The sequence below is a fragment of the Cnephaeus nilssonii genome (genome assembly GCF_951640355.1).
Source record: "Cnephaeus nilssonii genome assembly, chromosome: 21".
Lineage (NCBI taxonomy): Eukaryota > Metazoa > Chordata > Mammalia > Chiroptera > Vespertilionidae > Cnephaeus > Cnephaeus nilssonii.
In genome coordinates this window covers 29,369,797-29,389,747 of record NC_137092.1, presented here as the reverse complement: position 1 = coordinate 29,389,747, position 19,951 = coordinate 29,369,797, and the positions used below count along the sequence as shown (strand labels likewise).

The following is a 19,951-nucleotide window of genomic DNA, read 5'->3' as shown; positions in this document are numbered from 1 at the left end:
AATTACAACTTGATTCATAAGGTATTAATCATAGGAATTCTCTGGGCCTGTTTCTTCATCTGGGGATAGTTCCACAATATTTTCCAATAAACTACTGACAAGGGTACTTTTAAAGATTGATCAGATGAAAGTCTCGTTGAGAGTGCCAGACAGAAATATAAAGATCAAGGTACCTACTATGTTGTTTTCCTCAGATTATAACTTCAATAGTCTTCTAGATTAGTTTTCTCTCCCCCCTCCCAGTAAAATACATTTTAAAGAGAAGTAACACTGAAAATGAGGATTCAAAATAAAATAGCTACAAAAATAACTCAGAAATTAGCAACCGAAGGAGAAAGTGAAATCACTTACCCCTGAAACAATCATCTGAAGCTTCTTGCCATGCCTGCCCATTAATGCTGACATTCTCTTGCACAGCAGATTCAAAAGTCTGCAATAAATTCACAACAGTAATGTCACTAAAAATAACTTCAAATACTGAATTTAAACATTTTGGCAAGATAATTTGTTTGTTTTTTGTTAATCCTCACCGAGGATATTTTTTCCATTGATTTCTAGAGTGAGTGGGAAGAGAAAGAAACATTGATGTGAGAGAGACACATGGATTGGTTGCCTCCCAACTTGCCCCAACCGGGGGCGGGGACCACACCTGCAACCCAGGTACGTGCCACCCTTGACTGGAATCAAACCTTCGACCTTTGGCGTGCAGGCCAACACTCTAACCACTGAGCCATGCCTGCCAGGGCATAATTTCAGATTTGTGAAAGAGAATATTTAAAAAGTAGCAGACTAGCCTATTAGTATACTATTTTCAATGAAGATCCCATTGCAATTAATTCTACCTACATTTTCACTGATAGCCATTAAACTACCTATGAGATAATTCAATCCAAAATTTTAGAATAGTCTTTCAAACAAAAACATATACTTCTTAAATGAAATTAAAAAAAATAAAAGCTAACAAATTTGGGCTCGGTTGAATCTCAAGAGTGTCTACACATACTGTGAATGAACGTCATTGTTAACAAGAAGAAAAACATATATGCTTAAAAGAAAGTGAAATTATGTCTGCTTTATAAAGGACTGTATTTTTTAGAGATGTATACTGAAGTATGTAGGATGAAATCACATGACATCTTGAATTTGTGTGAAAATAGGAAGTAACAAATTTTTGATAACTGTTAAATTTGGTGATGGATATATGGGTATTCACAGTACTAGTCTATTTTTTTGTAGGGGAAGGCAGGGAGGGTTGGTGGGTGGGAGGTAATCAACCAAAGGCCTTGTATGCATATATGCATAACCATGAACACAGATAATAGGGTGCTGAAGACCTGGGACAGGGGTGGAGGGGGTGAGGGTGGGGAGGAAGAAAGGGACATATGTAATACTTTCAACAATAAAGAATTATTTTTTTAAATGTTAATACATTAAAAAATAAAGGACTGCCCTGGCTGGTGTTGTTCAATGGTTACAGTGTCAGCCTGCAAACTTAAGGGTCAGGGGTTCAATTCACTCCCCAGCCCTGTTCGGGGCACGTGCAGGAGGCAACCAATCAATGTGTTTCTCTCACATCGATGTTTCTCTCTCTTTCTTGCCCCCCCTCCCGCCTCCTTCCACTCTTTTTCAATGGTAAAAAATAACCTAGGGTGAGGATTAACAAAAAATAAAAGATTAAAGGAATTTGGAAGCACCACTAAAATTCTGAATACACATTCCCTATTATCTAACAACTAGAGGCCCAGTGCACGAAATTGATGCATGGGTAGGGTTTCCAGGCCTGGCTGGCAATCAGAGCCGATCTGTGGGGCGACCGGCAGGGCAATCGGGGGGCCCCGCTGGCACCCACCTTGGCTGGCCTGGGGCCTGCTCCTGTGTTGAGCATCTGTCCCCTGGTGGTCAGTGTGCATCATAGTGACCAGTCGTTCAGCTGTTCGGTCGATTTGCATATTAGGGTTTTATTATATAGGATGAGAATAGTCCTTTAGGTTAGGATACATTGCTAGAAGTGAAATCCTAATACGCAAATCAACCAAATGGCTGAATGACCAGTTGCACAGTGACCACCAGGGGGCAGACGCTCAATGCAGGAGCTGCCCCCTGGTGGTCAGTGCGCTCCCACAGAAGGAGCGCTGCTCAGCCAGAAGCCGGGCTCACAGCGGGCGAGTGCAGCAGTGGGGGCCTCTCCCACCTCCGCAGCAGTGCTAAGGACCCCTCGGGGGTCCCGGGCTGAGAGCCCCCCCACCAGTGCACAAATGTTGTGCACCAGGCCTCTAGTAAGAACATAAAGAGGATGCATTAGGAATCTTTATTTTAGCACTGTTTGAAATAATAAAATACTGAGGCGAAAAATCACAAATTTTAAATTCAAAATTAGAAGAATGGTTAAATATTCAATATATCCATACCATGCAATACTTAAAAAGAATGAAGTATATCTATACATAATATTGACATATTTGGTAAAAGAAAAAAAATGGGGGAGAGCAGGTTGCTAATAATACATCAGCATGACACAATGTTTAAAACAAAACAAAACAAAAACAGAGAGAGAGAAAGTGAGAGAGATGTAAAATCATAAAGAAGGGTGTAGAAGGATTATATCCTCTTTGTACCCTCCAAAATAGTAAGTTCTTTCCAGGAAAGAAGAGGGATGGGGAAGGGAAATTCAAAGACTTTGCTTTATGCTATTTCTTTTTACAATGAGGATATATTTGGTATTTTGTATAATTAAAAAAAAGCATAAATCAAATAATGCATAACTATGAAGTACATATTTTACACTTTAAAATTTTTATAAAGTAAAATATTTACTTTATATGTGGGCTTCCAAGGATTACTTGGGAATACAAATTGCCATTGTGGCATTGGCACAATTGTACCAATACTATTTTTTTTAAGAAAATCTGTTACTATATTATGTGGTTTTAGATAGAGGTATGTCAACATAATTAAAGCCTCTGCCTTTTATTTGTTCTCTTATTTAAAAGAAAACACAAGTCAATTTCCTTGGTAGTTTACCTTAGCAGTTCCTAGAAAGGGGCAAACCCTAAGATCCTTACACAATAAAACAGTTTCCTTCCCAAAAAACTACTAAGAGTGTCTATTCTTCCCTTGATTACAGGAGGGAATAAGAGCCACTGTTTATACAAAACTGGAATACACCACAACCCAGGGAGTCTTTCTTCGTCTTCCACTTAACCTTTACTTTTATTGTTTGCATTGTGATCATTCACACTCCCAGGTGTGCTGCATATAAAATTTTCAAACTTTTTTTTCTACATATAAAATGTGTGCTTTGTTATGACAGCCACCAATCCCTCAATTTGTTGTACCGTTCCCCTCCAAAAAAAAAAAAAAAACACAAAAAAAAAAACAAACAAAAAAAAATCTTCAAAGGCTTTACAAAATATTTGAGAAAGGAAGGGGAAATGTGCTCTGAGGGCCAGTTATGATCTTAGGAGAAGTTTATAATCAAGACAGCTTCCTTATCTACTTTTGGACTTATAGGGGAGATGTTTTCACTCTCTTTACAAGACATTCTAAAAAAAAACAGGCAAAAGGAAAGACCAAAAGCTAGCCTGGCGCCCGACTGAACTTCCAGGATTCCGGTTCCTGGAGAAATCCTCCCGGAGTCTATGTGCACTCGAATAGGGGAGCTACTAGGCCTTCAAATGTGGCTAATCCGAAAGATGAGCGGTACGTTTCAGACACCAAATGTGAAAAGCTGGGTACTAACAAAAGGATGTAAAATACCTCCCTTCGGGTTTTTATTATTATCATTACAAAGTAAAACGCTATCTTGGTCACAGTGGGTTACGTCAAGTCTGTTATTACCATTAATTCCGCCTGTCTTTTCCAACTTTTAATTGTAAGTTACCTACATAGCTCGCCTGGTTCTTTCCTATCGGACAGCGTTGGTAACTAATAATGCCCGGCGGCCACTAGATCTATTCCGTCCCCTCGCGTTTCTCGGGCTGCTCTTCCTGAGCGTGGGCACCGCTAACGCTGCCGAAGCCCGCGCAGCCTCTCGAGCCCTGAGACCGGGTAAGAAGAGGGTGAAACGACAAGTGCCGGCTACTGGGCCCGTACCCACTGCGCGTCTCGCAGCGCGGGCTCCCGAACCTCCTCCGGCAGCGCGTCCCCGAGCTGTCGCACGAAGCGGCCGCACAGTTCCATCAGCTCCAGCACGGCCTGCTTCGAGGTGCAGCGCACGCGGAAGTCCTCACGGGGAGTGGTGGGGCCCGGGGTGCGGTCTTCTGTCCCGGCCACTCTCTCCACGTCCCGCGGAGGCGAGAGGCTCGCCAACTCGGGAGCCCCCGCCATTTTCCCAGTTTGAACCGGGGGGCGGGAACTCTGGGAGCGGAAGCGAGTGCCACCGGAGGAAAGTGTCCGGGTACAGCCGGAAACTCGGACCGCCGCCGCAGCAGGGTTCCGGGCCGAGGCTGCGCGGGCCGATTCCAGGGCCACGCCAGCCGCGGCGATGGGGGCGGTGGGCGGAGGGCTGGTGGACTGCCACTGCCACCTTTCCGCCCCGGATTTCGACCGCGTACGTGAGGGCGAGGCCGGGCCGTGGGAGCGGGGAGACCCCCCTCCTCCTCCCCCGTACTTGTCTGGGCTTATCTTTGCTCTCCTTTCTTAGGACGGAGCCCCAGACTCACACCCAGGCCGGTCTTTGGCCGGTGCGACTTGCTCCTGACTCCCTATTTATTTTATTAGCCGCAGTCTATTGATCTTTCTTTCCGATCCCGAATAGCCGAAGCCCTGTGTCTCCTCTCCCATTTGCTGTTGCCGGTTACCGGAGTTCTTCCCCCTATCTGCGCTGGGCCCGGCTGAGAATCCACTTTTCCCCGAAACGAGGGCGTGATCCCATGCGAACAGAAAGAACAATACTCACACCAGATCAGAGTTCCCAAGTGTCTTACCCGCTATATTGGAAACCAGAGGCTTATAATAGAGAAGGAAGAGCGGAGTCTATTTGGCGGGGGACGGGGCAGCCAAACAGAAGATGGGTGTAGGGTAGTGATGACCGCTGGCAGGTTGACCTGGCACATTCATGCTACCAAATGCTGGATGGAGCGGGATGAGCTAGAGAGAGAGAGAGAGAGAGGCATGAAACAAGACTGAAGAGGTTTGCAGGGATAGGTGTGATGATAGGTCAGTAAGGAGTTTGGGATTTCATTAAAACAACAATGCGAATCTTGTCTTTTTTAAAATATATATATATATTTTATTGATTTTTTAAAATATATTTTATTGATTTTTTTACAGAGAGGAAGGGAGAGGGACAGAGAGTTAGAAACATCGATGAGAGAGACATCAATCAGCTGCCTCCTGCACAACCACCACCAGGGATGTGCCTGCAACCAAGGTACATGCCCTTGACCGGAATCGAACCCGGGACCCTTGAGTCTGCAGGCCAATGCTCTATCCACTGAGCCAAACCGGTTTTTGGCTATCTTATTGATTTTTTACAGAGAGGAAGGGAGAGGGACAGACAGCTAGAAACATCAATGAGAGAGAAACATCAATCAGCTGCCTCCTGCACACCCCCTACTGGGGATGTGCCCGCAACCAAGGTACATGCCCTTGACCGGAATCGAACCTGGGACCCTTCAGTCCACAGGCCGACGCTCTATCCACTGAGCCAAACCTGCTAGGGCTTGTCTTTCTTTCTTTCTTTCTTTCTTTCTTTCTTTCTTTCTTTCTTTCTTTCTTTCATCTTTTTTTTTTTTAAGAGAATGACAAGATCTGATATCCATTTAAAAACTTTTGCTGATGTGTGGCAAACAGAGGAGAGCGAGGGTGGAAGCTAGAAGAGCAATTTGGAAGCGTCTGCAGTATGTAGACAAGAGGTGATGGTGGTTGCAGGGGAGTTTGAGAGAAGCAGATGGATTGAAGGTATATTTTAGAGGTAGGATCTCTATGTGCTGGGGAATTGGACGTGGAGAGGGAGGGAAAGAGAGGATTTGATGCTGTAGGGAGGACGGTGTTGCTGTTGACTGAGCTGAGAGAAGACAGATTGAGGAGGGAAGGCCGAAGGAAGAGGTTTGTTGGGGAGAACATAGAGTTGGCATATGTTGAAGCCTAAGATCCATCCAAGTGGAGATGTCATATCGTAATTCCTTTTTTAAAAAAAAAATGTTTGTTTTTTATATTTTTCTTTATAGTCATTCTTAAATGTGAATCTTGGGTTTTGGAAAGAATTAATAGGCCAAAGATAACAACTGGGGACTCCTTAGCATAGTAATGAATGGCATTTAAACCCGTGGGTAAGATCACTTCCGGTGAGTACAGAGGGAGGAGCAGAGGGTCCTGAAGTCAGATAGAGGAGAAAGAGCCAGTCAAGAAGACTGAAAAGTAGCAGCCAGTAAAAGAGTGGCGTTTGCAGGTGAGTGGTGTTGCAGGAGCCAAGAGTGGAAAATATTTCAGGAAGGGCGGGGTAGATAAGTGAGGAGCTCCTAAATGCTGCTGAGGGGTAAGTGAGAGACAGAGAGGTGCCCTCCACAGTTGACAATAACAGTTTCCGTTTTAGTGGAGTGGGAACAGATGCCAAATGTCACTAAGAGAAAGAAAGAGGAAATGAAAGGTGAGTCAGTCAGTGTAGGTTCTTCACATTCTACCACACTGTTCCTTGCCATCATTGTCATTCTTTACGGTGCCTCAACTACAGTGCTATACACAGCCAAAGAGCAGCTACTTATTCATCTAAAATAACTGTGATAACTTGTGCTTATTTTAGGATCTGGATGACGTGTTGGAGAAAGCCAAGAAAGTAAGTCAATATCTATAATTGCCCTTTTTGTTTTTGTTCTAGATATGCTATATTGATGCTTCAGTAATAATAAGTTGCATTTATTATGGATTTACTGTGTGACAAGTACCGACCTAAGCCCTTTCTGTACATTATTTCATTTAATGTTTCACAACAACCTTCTGAGGAAGCTTCTATTTTTTAGCCAACTATTTATTGCCCATTTTGTAGACGAGGAAACTAAGGCCTAGAGACTAACTTGTCCAAAAACATACCGCTAGTGAAATGTTACAGACAAGATAGTCTGAGTCGAAACATGTTTCCCCAGCCATCAGACTTAATAGCAATATGGAACAGAGGATCCATATGTTGGTTCTAAAATTAACATTATCCTGGGGATTTTGGAGAGATTATAAAAGTTTTGGGAACCATTTTGATTTGTTTGAGAAAAATTATTAACTTTTGGAAGTGTTTATAAAATTCATTATCACTAGCATTTCATGGTCTTTCCCCAAAGTATTAGTTTAGAAGTAGCTGCCAGTATATTTTTATATTCAACCCTCTTTCACTATGACATTAATTAGGAGTGTGGGCTTTGGAGTTACACAGGCCTAATGATCTTGGGCAAATCATTTCACTCCATCCAGAATTCTGTCTCCTGGCCTATATAGGGATTATAGCAATGCCACCTCATAAGGTTGTGTAGATTAAATTGAGGTAATATTCATGTTCACTGAACACAGTGCCTGAAACATAGTAGGTACTCAGTGATAGCCATTATGATTATACTGATGGAGTATGGATGAGCAAGAATAACTAAAATCACAGAAAACTTTATAATTTTATTTAATTATATTGGATGTTCTATTGCTCTAGACTCTAGCTATTCTATTCTGTTCTTTTTTGCTTCAGGCCAATGTTACGGCTCTTGTGGTGGTCGCTGAACATTCAGGAGAATTTGAAAAGATTATGCAGCTTTCAGAAAGGTGCTACTTCTCATTAAGAACTTAAAGAGTTGCTAATAAGGATGCAGTTATGATGTCATGTTCATAATATCAAAGATTATCCATTTTTAAAGAGAATGGGAAGAAAAATATTAATCTAGCCCTAACAATTATTTCCTACTTATTCTTTAGAGTAACATTGCCTGCTAGTCTAATACTCGGCTTCTCAATTCATTCTACACTGTTAGGTATAACGGGTTTGTCCTGCCATGCTTAGGTGTTCATCCAGTTCAAGGACTTTCACCTGAAGACCAAAGAAGTGTCACATTAAAGGTAACAGTAACAGTCAGATAAAACAAGAACCATAGAACATGATAATACCTTTGACTCAGTAATCCTTCACTTTCTGATTTATAGTGCAAGGCAATAATCTAAAAGAAGGCAATTCTTTCCCAGAGATGTTTGTTGCAGAATTATTTGTAATAGAGAAAAAGGGGAAACAGCCTAAGGGTTCAGAAATAAAGGAATAATTAGTTAGCTTGTAGAGTATTAAATATAATGTATTTATTAAAAATGAAGACTATAAGATTTATGTAGTAACATGGAAAATGTGTGCAGTATAATATATGGAGAAAAGCAGGATACAAATGGTTTTTTTCACAATGAGTGACATCATGTAAAAATATATCCTATAAACAAAAGACAATAAAGAAAAACAGAAATGACAGTAGTTGTGACAATCTTATAGAATTACATGTGATTTGTTTTTACTTTTTTTCCCCATCATATTGTTATATTGATTTGGCAGAAAGGTGATAAAGTATCCAGAGAAAGAAAGATACAAATTCATAGATGCACTACTGTGAGGGAACACTTGAGCTCAAGTACACAGTATCTTTGAACATTGAACCATCCCTATAGGAGTGCTCTTGATCTACCAACCTGCATGGCTTTCATACCCTCTCTAGAAAAGATCCTACCCAAGAGATATCACTGACTCACCATAGCTAACATGTCTGATATTTCAGACTTGACTCCTGACTCAGCATTGGGGAGATGCACAGTTTCTTGAGTGCTTTATTACATATTGGGATCAACAGCCCATTTTGAAGGAGTGAAGACTTTGTGTTACTATGAATAAAGTGATGAGGTCCATTATTTTTTGTAATAATGAATCTGTATCCCTACATTTGAATACCCTAAGTAGCTCTACTTATTTTGCAACAAAATTACGTTGTTTGCAACAAAATTACATTGAATTCACTTTATGTAAAAATAAATACTTATTCTGTAACTCTCCTGAGTTGTTGATGTGATAAAATTTCCCCAGAGAGTTACAATTCCGATCATAGCAGAATGGCATTTGTTTCATTTATGTAGAGATTTATAGCAATAGGCATTCATTTAGTAGTCAATCGAGTGTTTACTGAGCTCCTACTCAAGCACTTTAGAGTAATATCCCCCTCATGAAAGTAGATTCTAGGTGGAGGCAGACAATCATTTAGATATATGAGCAAGAAAACTTTCGGTAGCACTAAGTGCTTTAAAGACAATAAAATAAAATTATGTGATAGGAATTGTGGATGATAGTTTTTAGATTGTGTAGTCAAGGAAGGCCTGTCTGAGGCGGTGACATTTGAACTGCAACCTGAATTATCCTCAGAGGTACCTTGCAACTTACATATCCTGAGACTACAATCTTCAAGTATTTTAAAAGAAGCAAATTTTCTACATATTTGCCTTTCCCTTGTCTGACAAGGGAAACCTCAGAGGGCAAATTCTCTAAGTGTAAGAGTAATATTATGGAAACTAATTGTACACAGTTACTTCAATGATTGAAAGACAAGCACATATATGATACTTAGTGTTTATATTGTTGAACCTGTAGAACAAAAATAGGCTAAAGAAGATTATGAAGACAAAAGAAATCAGTACAGAGAATACAAAGAGTGTATGGGATTATCACTATTACAAACTCACAAACCAATGATAACCTAAAAGGAGAACATAACATAATGCACTCCCCAAAACTCACTTACAAAGGTGGCTTTCTTCTCTCCAGGAATTTCAGCTATTCCAGGAAATCAGATCAGTCCTAAATGCCAGGAAATGCCCCCTAAACAGAAGGAAGTGTTTAAGTGTGAATCTTTATAAACAATTTCATTCCTGTGACCTGAATAGGTATGGGATATTACCCAGATAGAAGTGCTCACTGTTCTAGGATTACTATTCCTAGTTCCTCAACTGGTTAAAGGAACAGAATATATGTAAAGGACCAATACAGCATAGTGCCTGGCATTTAATAGGTATTTATAAAATATCCGTTTCCTTCTCCTTCTGTTTTAACAAATATACTTTGTTTTCTCCCAGGATTTGGATGTAGCTTTGCCCATTATCGAGAATTATAAGGATCGATTATTGGCAATTGGAGAGGTAAACACCCATTAACTGATCAAATGACTTCTAATTCAGACCTTCATGTGATATATGAAAAGAACCCTTAATTCAATATTGGTGATTATAACTGACTTGGATAATTATGTTCACCCCATCCAGCTGAATAATAACGTACCAATACTTCCTCAGTAACCAAAAGAGCTTGGGGATGAAACAATAGAAAGCCTCATCATAGGCTTATATTAATACTTTATTATCATTTCTATATACTACGCTCTTTTTTTTTGCTTAAATATGGGTCATCTTTCTAGTTAGTTAAAGTGGTATATACAAAGCGTACTTTAAAGAGGCTAGTCAAAGGACACTTTTATTAAATAATTTACAGTTGTAAAACATTTTTATCACTTGGTAATAAATTCCATTTCTAATTAAAGATAAAGATAAAAGATAAAAATAACAGTTAAATTCAGAATATAGATTATAACAATGTATGCCGAAATATATCAAGGGAAGCAGCCATTTATAATCTTTCCTGTTCACTGTGATGACCACATGCAGCTGTTGAGCACTTGAAATGTGACTGGTCCAACTGAGATGTGCTCTTAGTATAAAACACACAGAGGATTTCAAAGTCTTAGCACCCCAAAGAAATAATGTAAAATAACTCAATAATTGTTATATTGATCATGTGTTGAAATAATGCATTACTATACAATAATGATAATGTTTGAGGTATACTGGATTCAATAAAGTCTATTATTAAAATTAATTTCACCCATTTCTTGTTAGTGTTTTTAATGTGGCTGACTAGAAAATGTGAAGTTATATATATGTGGCTTGCACACATGGCTCCCATTATCTTTCTCTTGGACAGTACTGCTCCATAATATGACTTTTTGGATTCATTAAACCATGACAAATGTAATTCTGTTTGACTTTTCTGTTATAGGTGGGACTGGATTTCTCCCCCAGATTTGCTCGCACTGATGGACAAAAGGAAGAGCAAAGACAAGTCCTCATCAGACAGATCCAGTTAGCCAAAAGACTAGATTTGCCTTTGTAGGTTAATTAACCATCTTTCTATATTCATATCTATAGAGCAAATTAAAATGATTCTTTTGAAATGGAGCCTTATATTTCTTTTTCTCTTAATTACTTTAATAGGACAAAATAATGTCACATTAAGTACTTAAAAGGAATTTTTTGTTGTTAAACAGAAACGTTCACTCACGTTCAGCTGGGAGACCCACCATCAGCCTCTTAAATGAGCAAGGTATTTAGGTTCCTGAGACAAATGTGCCTAATGTTTACGTATGGTAATTCCAGTGCATCTTCTCATAGAACAGGTCATGTTTTAATATGATTTCTTAAACGGAAGGAAATGGGGGAAGCAGGAGGGGGGGAAGGGAAAGTCAACTAAAGTGGTTTTACAAGTCAGTCTACTTTTACAAGGTTTTCAGTGTGATTATGATATTTATAATCATTTGCCAGGGTAAAACAAATGAAAAATTGGACTAAGTAATTTATAGTCCTAAAATAAAAATGTATCTTATAGCATTACTTTTCAAACTTTTTGAAGTGATACTAATATATACACATATATACTTTTTTTGGTATTAAAAGTATATATGTGTATACACTGGTCAGTCTTGACCCACTAAATTGATTTTCATAACTCACTTGTGGTTATAACCCACTAACAGTCACACCTGCCATTCGAAAAACAGTATCAAATAGTGAAGTAAATGTACTTGCCTACGTCTAGAAAGCATGGTATTTCCCAGTGACGAGTGCTGAACCCTTTGGGATCCCTGAGACCATGATTTTTACGAAGGCTGAGCAGCCATTCTTTAAGAACTGGAGGCGATTTTATGAAGCTAATGCTGACTAGTCAATTTGTGACTCATTTAGCTCCCCTTTTCCTCTTCCACTAGCATTCTCGCTAAGGACTATTTGACTGCTTAAAAACCTCCTATTATGAACAATAATCTCGACAGTTCACAAACTTCTGGAAAATGTTTGGTGGTATAGGAAGATTAAATAATTGTTTAAAATTTTATATTTCAATTGTATTTAATAATTTTATTCTGAAAGTTAAGAATGTATTATATTTTTATTCTACTGTTTGAACACTGTATATTTATCCCTCCTTTAGAAGTCATAGAACCTCATATTTATATCACAGTGACCAAATTTCTGATCTTTTCTGTTCAATTTGATTAATGGGAAAACCTCTCACTGAGGAAATAAATTGGAATTCTGATTTATCTTTTATTTTTGAGAGGTGCTGACAAAGTGCTGCTCCATGCATTTGACGGTCGGCCATCTGTAGCCATGGAAGGAGTAAAAGCTGGGTACTTCTTCTCAATCCCTCCTTCTATCATAAGGAGTGGACAGGTAAATTCTTTCATTAAACTTCAACCTATATTTTGTGAAATACACTTTAAAATAAGAGCTTTTATATTTTATATGTAATATAAAATATATATTTTATAGATGATATATATTTTGTATGTAATACATATTTATATATAACACTGTGATGTTATTCTAGTTACATTACAAAAATCAATCTTAGGTCCCTACCTTATGTCAATATCATATTATCATGATTACATTAGATTTACAATAAGCTTTGAAAACAGATAATATGAGAATTCCAATTATTTCTTTATTTTCAAGATAATTTTGGCTATTCTAAGTCCCTTGCCTTTCCATCTACATTAGAATCAGCTTGATTTCTTAAAAAAAAAAAAAAAAAAAAAGCTGGCTGGGATTTTTATTGGAATTACATTGAATCTATAGATCAATTTGGGAATAATTGATATGAATACACTATACCTCTGTATTTAGATCTTTGATTTCTCTCATCAATGTTTTATAATTTTCAACATACAAATCCTGCACATATTTTGTTATATTTATCTCTAAATATGTCATATTTTTCATTCTATTTTAAATGGTACTGGTTTTAAAATTTTAGTTATCAATTATTCATTGCTAGTATATAGAAATACAGTTGATTTTTATATATTAAACTTTTATCAAGTGACCTTGCTGATTATTCATTAGTGCTGGTAGTGTTTTGTAGATTTTTCAGGATTTGTTTGTAGCTAATCATGTCATCTTTGAATAAAGATATTTACTTTCCCCTTCCAATATTTGTGCCCTTTATTTCTTTTTCTTGCCTCATTTCACTGGATACAACTTGAATGTTGCATAGAAATAGTAAAAGCAGAAACCCTTGCCTTTTTCCTGATCATGGGAAAACATTCATTCCTTTACCATTAACTGTACTATCAGCTGCAGCTTTCTTATAGGGTTTAAGGAAGTTCCTTCTGTTTCTAGTCTGCTGAGTGTTTTTTTATCAAAAATGGATGTCGGGCCGAAACCGGTTTGGCTCAGTGGATAGAGCGTCGGTCTGCGGACTGGGGGGTCCCGGGTTCGATTCCGGTCAAGGGCATGTACCTTGGTTGCGGGCACGTCCCCAGTGTGGGGGGATGTGCAGGAGGCGGCTGGTCGATGTTTCTCTCTCATCGATGTTTCTAGCTTTCTATCCCTCTCCCTTCCTCTCTGTAAAAAATCAATAAAATATCTTAAAAAAAAAAACAACTAATATTTAAAAAAAAAATGGATGTCGGATTCTGTCAAATACTTTTTTGACAATATATTATCCTTTTTATAGTTTCTTAGGTAGAACCTTAGATTATTTGAAACCTTCCTTGTTTTCTAATATAGATATTTAATGCAATCGTTGCATTAGCACTAACCACATATAGTTATAATCCACAAATATTAATTAGATTGTTATAATGAGGCTGTGTTTCTTCTAGTATAAGTATTGATATGGTCATAGGTTTATTTGTGATTTTGCTGTATGTTCACTTTCTTTCAGTTCAAAATGTTTTCTAATTTACCTTGAGACTTCCTCTTCGACCGTAGTGACTATTTAAAAGTTTATTATTAATTTCCAAATACTTAGGAATTTTCCTGATATCTTTCCATTACTGATATCTACTTTAATTTGACTGTGTTCAGGAAACAGTCATTGTATGATTTCACCCCTTTTAAATTGGTTGAGGTTTGTTTAATGGCCTAGAATATGATCTATCTTGGTGAAGAGAACATACACACTTCAAAAGAATGTGCATTCTGCCATTATAAAATGGAGTGTTCTACACCTGTCACTTTATAGTCCAAGATTATTTTATTTTTCCTACTTTTAGCTTTTGTGGAAAAACTTCTTATTTAGTAGTTACCTTTAGCTGTGGCATGTTTCTTTTTCGAAACTAAAATACATTTAAAGATAATATTTGTACATGATAGAAAATTGAATCACTTCAGAAAAGAACAAATTTTAAGTTAATCCAGATTCTACAACTCAGAAAATCATTAACATTAATTCAGATAAAATAAGAAGATAATCTTATTCTTTTCGTTTTGAGTTAGCTTCATGGGTATCTAATTGTATCAATAAATATGTACCTATCTCATCTTTAAAATGATTGTATAATATTCATAATGTGGATGTACCATAATTTATTTAAGCATTACTTTAAGTAAGGTTAGACTGTTTCTAATTTTTCACTGTTATAAACAGTGCCTGCGTGAATACCTTTGTACATCATATGTATGCACACTTGTGCAGTTTTTCCTCTAAATGGAATCACTGAGGAAAGGCTGTACATTTTAAATTTGTGGTTAAACTGTTACATTTTCATTAAAAAGTTTATGCTAGTTTAACTTTTATCTACCAGCAGTGTATGAGCATACCTATTTCTGTGCCTCTGAAATTTTAATCTTAAAACAATTCATTCTGAGAGATCAACCAAAGGACTTATATGCATGCATATAAGCCTAATCAATGGACACAGACAACAGGGCGGTGGGGGCATTAACGGGGGGTGGGGGATAATGGGGGAATAAAGACACATATGTAATACCTTAATCAATAAAGAATTTTAAAAAAACACAATTCATTCTAATAATATTCCACTCTGCATCATGTGTATCCCTGCCATTTTTTACTTTAACAATGCAGTGGCAGCAAAAGAATTACGTTCTTGGTATAAAACTCATTGGGTTCATTGCAATCCTTATAACCCCGACAGAAAATTAAAAATAAGAAAATAAGACCATCTACCACCTAATCTAAAATGTGCATATGAACTTTGGATTTATAAACAGAAAGCCTGAGTGGCTTAACGTGAACAGTAAAAAGAAGCACTGAGTGTGGTGGAGAAGCAACAGAAGTCCCTTCCTTGGATCATTGAGTGGGATGGTGATATCCGGTGTCTGACTTCCTTGCTGGGGGTGCTATTGGCTATTACTCCCTGGGTCCCTGGAGTGTCTGGATGATTTTTGGCAATGAATGTTGCTATTTAAACCTGTTAGTAATAGAATGAGAACATAGAGAACATGTATTAATTGAATATTGAAGCTTGAATTTTTTTAAAATATATTTTTATTGATATTTTACAGAGAGGAAGGGAGAGGGACAGAGAGCTAGAAACATCGATGAGAGAGAAACATCGATCAGCTGCCTCCTGCACAACCCCCCCTGGGGATCTAGCCTGCAACCAAAGTACATGCCATTGACCAGAATCGAACCTGGGACCCTCCAGTCCGCAAGCAGACGCTCTATCCACTGAGCCAAACCGGTTTTTGGCAAAGCTTGAATTTTAAGCTCCTGCAGAGTAGAATGCATTGGCATGTGGGTTTAATGTTCTTTTTTAAAAATTCTTTATTACTCCTGTTTTAAACTTACTAGCTTTTTCTTTTCTCTAAGAAGCAGAAACTTGTGAAACAGTTGCCTTTAACCTCCATTTGCCTGGAAACAGATTCACCTGCACTAGGACCAGAAAAACAGGTACATCATTTTCTGTTTTCCACATGATTTAGATCAAGCATGTAAAACTCGCAGCCGGCGGGCCGCATGCCTCGGCATGCCTTCGGCCCACCAGCCGAGAATTTGACATGCTTGATTTAGTTTGTATCTTCCATCTGAGCTATTTTCGATTTATCTGTGTTTCTCATCACAGTGTAAGTACAATGGAACCCTATTTTAACGCTAGATTGAGAGGTTATATCAACTTAGTTTCAGGTCTTTTCTAAATATAATTGTTATGCCCCAAAGAATGTTATTTGATATGGATCATGTCCTCACCTATGTGATAATGAAAGCCAGACCAGAATAGCAAAAAGCTCAATGTCAAGAATCAGAAAGACCTGGATTGAAATCCTGTCTCTGCTACTCACTAACTGTTTGACTTTGAACAAGTTATTAATGTCTCTGAAATGTTCTTCACTTATAAAATGTAAGCAAAATAGTAAATACTTTGAAGTATTATAGTGAGAATTAAATGGAGTAATGTATCTAGCAGTATCTGGTATATAGTAAGATGCTCAATAAATGTTTATTTTTCTCCTTTTAATTAGATTGTTATAATGAGGCTCTATTTATTCCCGTATAAGTATAATAAGTGTATAATATTGCAGTGTGTGAATCTACCATAGTATATTTAACTTGATATTGTGATTTGGGTCGTTTTCAACACAATTGTATCTGATGAATGTTATCAGGTTATTTTTCTTAAACTTAATAGATATCTTATTCCTCTCAATATTATCATCCTAAGTAGATAACTTAATAACAGTAATACATTTCACCAAATCTAAATGTACAATTTAAATTATTGTAGATGCACTACTGTTTTGTGACCATTAGAAGAAGAAAAAACCCACGGCCAGTTATACAATGACATGTCATTGAATCTAAGTAAAATATGTATCAATTTCAGAGATGTTAAAATAGGGGGGGAAATACATCTTAGACTCAGTGAAGTACCAGTACATATCTGTTTAGCCTTCCAGATATGTACTGGTACTTCTTGAATGTGTACGATGACATTTCTTGAATCAAACTGTAATGTATGTAGCCTGTGAGGTGAAGGGGCCAAGCAGTAGAACAGTGACCTTTACAATCACTCAGCTAAGCAGTAAACCAAAGGACAGCTAACCCATCAGTCATGCAGGTTGCCAAGTGTCCACTGTTTGCAGACTGCTAGAATGGAGACCTCAACTGTTAATACCCCACGGCTCTTTTCAAGTGCAACATAGACTTACCGTCAGTGTGTAGCTATAGCTTTTAAGCTGAAGTTCAAGACTTTCTCCCCTTATTGCCTCCCACCATTCCCCCACCTCCATTAAAAAAAGAACTCATTAGCTGTGTTTACCAACTCATTTTCTTCCATTTTATCTACAGTCTTCAAGGATTGCTTCTTTTGACAATCATGTTTGATTTAATGTCTGCTTTGTTCTCTTTCAGGTACGGAATGAACCCCAAAACATTACCATCTCAGCAAAATATATTGCCCAGGTGAAAGGAATCTCAGTGGAAGAAGTTATGGAAGTGACAACACAGAATGCATTGAAATTGTTCCCCAAGCTCCAGCACCTGCTCCATAAATAACTTCAAAGCCAAATGAACTGAAGGGGGCAGCATTTGAGAAAAAGAAATGTTTTGGCCCTAGCTGGTTTGGCTCAGTGGTTAGAGCATCGGCCTGCAGACTAAAGGGTTCAATTCCTGTCAAGGGCCTTATGCACAGGTTGCAGGCTTGATCTCCAATAGGGGGCGTGCAGGAGGCAGCCAATCAATGGTTCTTTCTCATCATTGATGTTTCTATCACTCTCTCCCTCTCCCTTCCTCTCTGAAATCAATAAAATATATTTTTTTAAAGAAATGTTCTGATTAATAGTCAGAACTGAAGAAACCATTATATAGGGATAAAGAAGATTATAATTTTAGAGAAATATTTGTCATTTGTTATTGTTAATCCTCACCCAAGGATAGTTTTCCATTGATTTTTAGAGAGAGTGGAAGGGAGCGGGAGAGACAGAAACATTGATGTGAGAGAGATACATTGATTGGTTGCTTCCTGCAATCTCCCCAGCCAGGGCTAGTGATCGAGCCTGCAACCGTGCCCTTGACCAGAATCAAACCCGGACCCTTCAGTCCACGAGCCGACCCTCTATCCAATGAGCCAAACTGGTCAGAGCAAGAAATATTTGTCTCAGAAATAAAACCGAGCTTGGAACCTGAAACCATGGGTTCTAATTCTACCTTGCACTGCTTTTCAATTAATGGAGTCCTAGCAGGAGATTGGGAAACACTGCTGCTTCTTGCCTTGCCCCACAGGAACTGAACCACCACATGAACTGAAACCATTTTTTCTGGCAAGGGTGGCTCCCCCAGGGAATCCTTTTCCAGCCTTTCTTGCAACCAGGGCACCAATAATATGACCCACCCTAGATTTTGAATGAAGTGAGTCACGTGAAGCAGCCAGGACTGAGGGTGGCAGTATGGCAGCTTGGTGAGGTTGGCATTGTTAGCTGCAGGGTCTGTGCCCACGGGCTGTGTTAGTAGAGCCTTTATGCTTCTAGTTCAGTGGTATGAATTGGTTTTTCCACCCTCCTGGAGATTTTACAAACTATCCATTACCCTTCAGTAAATTCATTTTCTTCTTAAATTAGCCAGATTTAGTCTCTGTTGCTTGTATCCTTAAGAACCCTGCTTGATGAGGAAATTCATACCCTGAAGTAGTTATCACCAAGAGACCATTAGGGAAAAGAAGGAAAGGAAGAAAGGAAGAGAAGGAAATCGGAGACTCATTATAGTGCCTGGATCACTTTCCAGGCAGCAAAATACCAGTTAATTTTAAGGGATAAGATACTGTCAGTCCATAGCAGATGGTGATCAATGTTGTGAAAGCATGTTAGAAAGATGTTCTGTGGCAGCAGGACATGTGTTGATTTGGGGACAGCCCAAAGGGTACACTGCACTGAACATTTTTATTCTTTCTCTTCACGTTTTCTGTATTTGTGGGACCTCTTACCTTATGAGGCAGAGCTCATCTTCCACTGTGCCTTGGCCCTTCCCTTTGGACACATCTTCCATGCCAGCAAAGAAATGCAGCTCCCCCTGCCCTGGTCTGCAAGACCCTCTCCAGGGAAGAGGCATTGGGTGCTGGTAGCTTCAGCAGCAATGGCAGGCCATGCCTCAGCCTTTTCTGAATACCAGGGATGCCACAGAGGGCCTTCCCGCACAGGCAATAGTGGCCTTGACTTGGGAACTCACCGCAGGCAGATCTGCAGGGAGGCGGAGCAACAATGGAGGGAAATGCCGGTCTGCCCATCCCCCTACGTCTACTGAGGGAACAGATGCATCAACAAATCCGAAACACACCTGGGAGGGGTGGAGAGGTGTCTGGATTTAACTATGATTTCAGGTAGGGTCAGAGTCCAAAATTGATAGTTTTGTGACTTTGATTTTCTGTTTTTAGCCTGAGGCTGTTATGAGGTGTATAGAGGAGGACAAAGTAGAAACACCTAAGGGGGGGGGGGGGGAGGGCGGAGGGAGAGCTTCCATGAGAAGGTGGTATTTAAAGGAAAGTTAGCCAGGTGAAGGCGGGTAAGAGAATAAAGCAGAGAACCACAAGTAGTTCCATAAAACCAGAGGTGCATGAGGGAGGAGGCAGAAGAGGACGATAGAGAATTAAGATTAGAAGGTTGTTAAGTGTATTATACATAGCCTGACACTCATTTACTATGTATTTGTTCCCTGATTCATCTTAGAACGAGCCGAAGACATGATGCTGTGTTTGATAGTTAGTCTTTACGTGGGCTGCTAAGTGTTGGGAGATAATTCTCCATAGGCCTCACATTTCTGTGTATCCCTGGGTCAGAGACACTGACAACTTTTGTTCCAGATTACCTTTATTTGAGAGAGAGAGAGAGAGAGAGAGAGAGAGAGAGAGAGAGAGAGAGAGAGAGAGAGAGAGAAACATCAATTTATTAT

The 19,951-nt window shown here is 38.8% G+C and overlaps 2 protein-coding genes across 4 annotated transcripts in view; one reads left to right on the top strand and one right to left on the bottom strand.

Annotated features, from left to right (window-relative positions):
- NSL1 (NSL1 component of MIS12 kinetochore complex) overlaps window positions 1–4,458 on the bottom strand; it is a 41,323-nt gene extending 36,865 nt beyond the window's left edge. For both annotated transcript variants that reach the window (XM_079761927.1, XM_079761926.1), the window contains exons 1-2: window positions 4,093–4,458; window positions 352–430 (exon numbers count right to left, since the gene is read on the bottom strand). In XM_079761927.1, coding sequence (XP_079618053.1) covers window positions 352–430; window positions 4,093–4,326 — 313 coding nt within the window. In that variant the 5' untranslated portion in view covers window positions 4,327–4,458. The remainder of the gene's footprint in view (window positions 1–351; window positions 431–4,092) is intronic.
- Window positions 4,436–18,524, top strand: TATDN3 (TatD DNase domain containing 3). 2 transcript variants are annotated; one of them, XM_079761928.1, is made up of 10 exons: window positions 4,436–4,549; window positions 6,743–6,775; window positions 7,667–7,740; window positions 7,947–8,031; window positions 10,069–10,131; window positions 11,045–11,154; window positions 11,313–11,368; window positions 12,380–12,492; window positions 15,884–15,964; window positions 17,423–18,524. In XM_079761928.1, the coding sequence occupies exons 1-10, from the start codon at window positions 4,484–4,486 to the stop codon at window positions 17,564–17,566; spliced, it is 825 nt and encodes a 274-aa protein (XP_079618054.1). In that variant the 5' UTR covers window positions 4,436–4,483; the 3' UTR covers window positions 17,567–18,524. The 2 variants fall into 2 exon arrangements, with proteins under 2 accessions (XP_079618054.1, XP_079618055.1); XM_079761929.1 differs by having other exon boundaries at window positions 15,887–15,964; window positions 17,423–18,523.
- The last annotated feature ends 1,427 nt before the right edge of the window (window positions 18,525–19,951 follow it).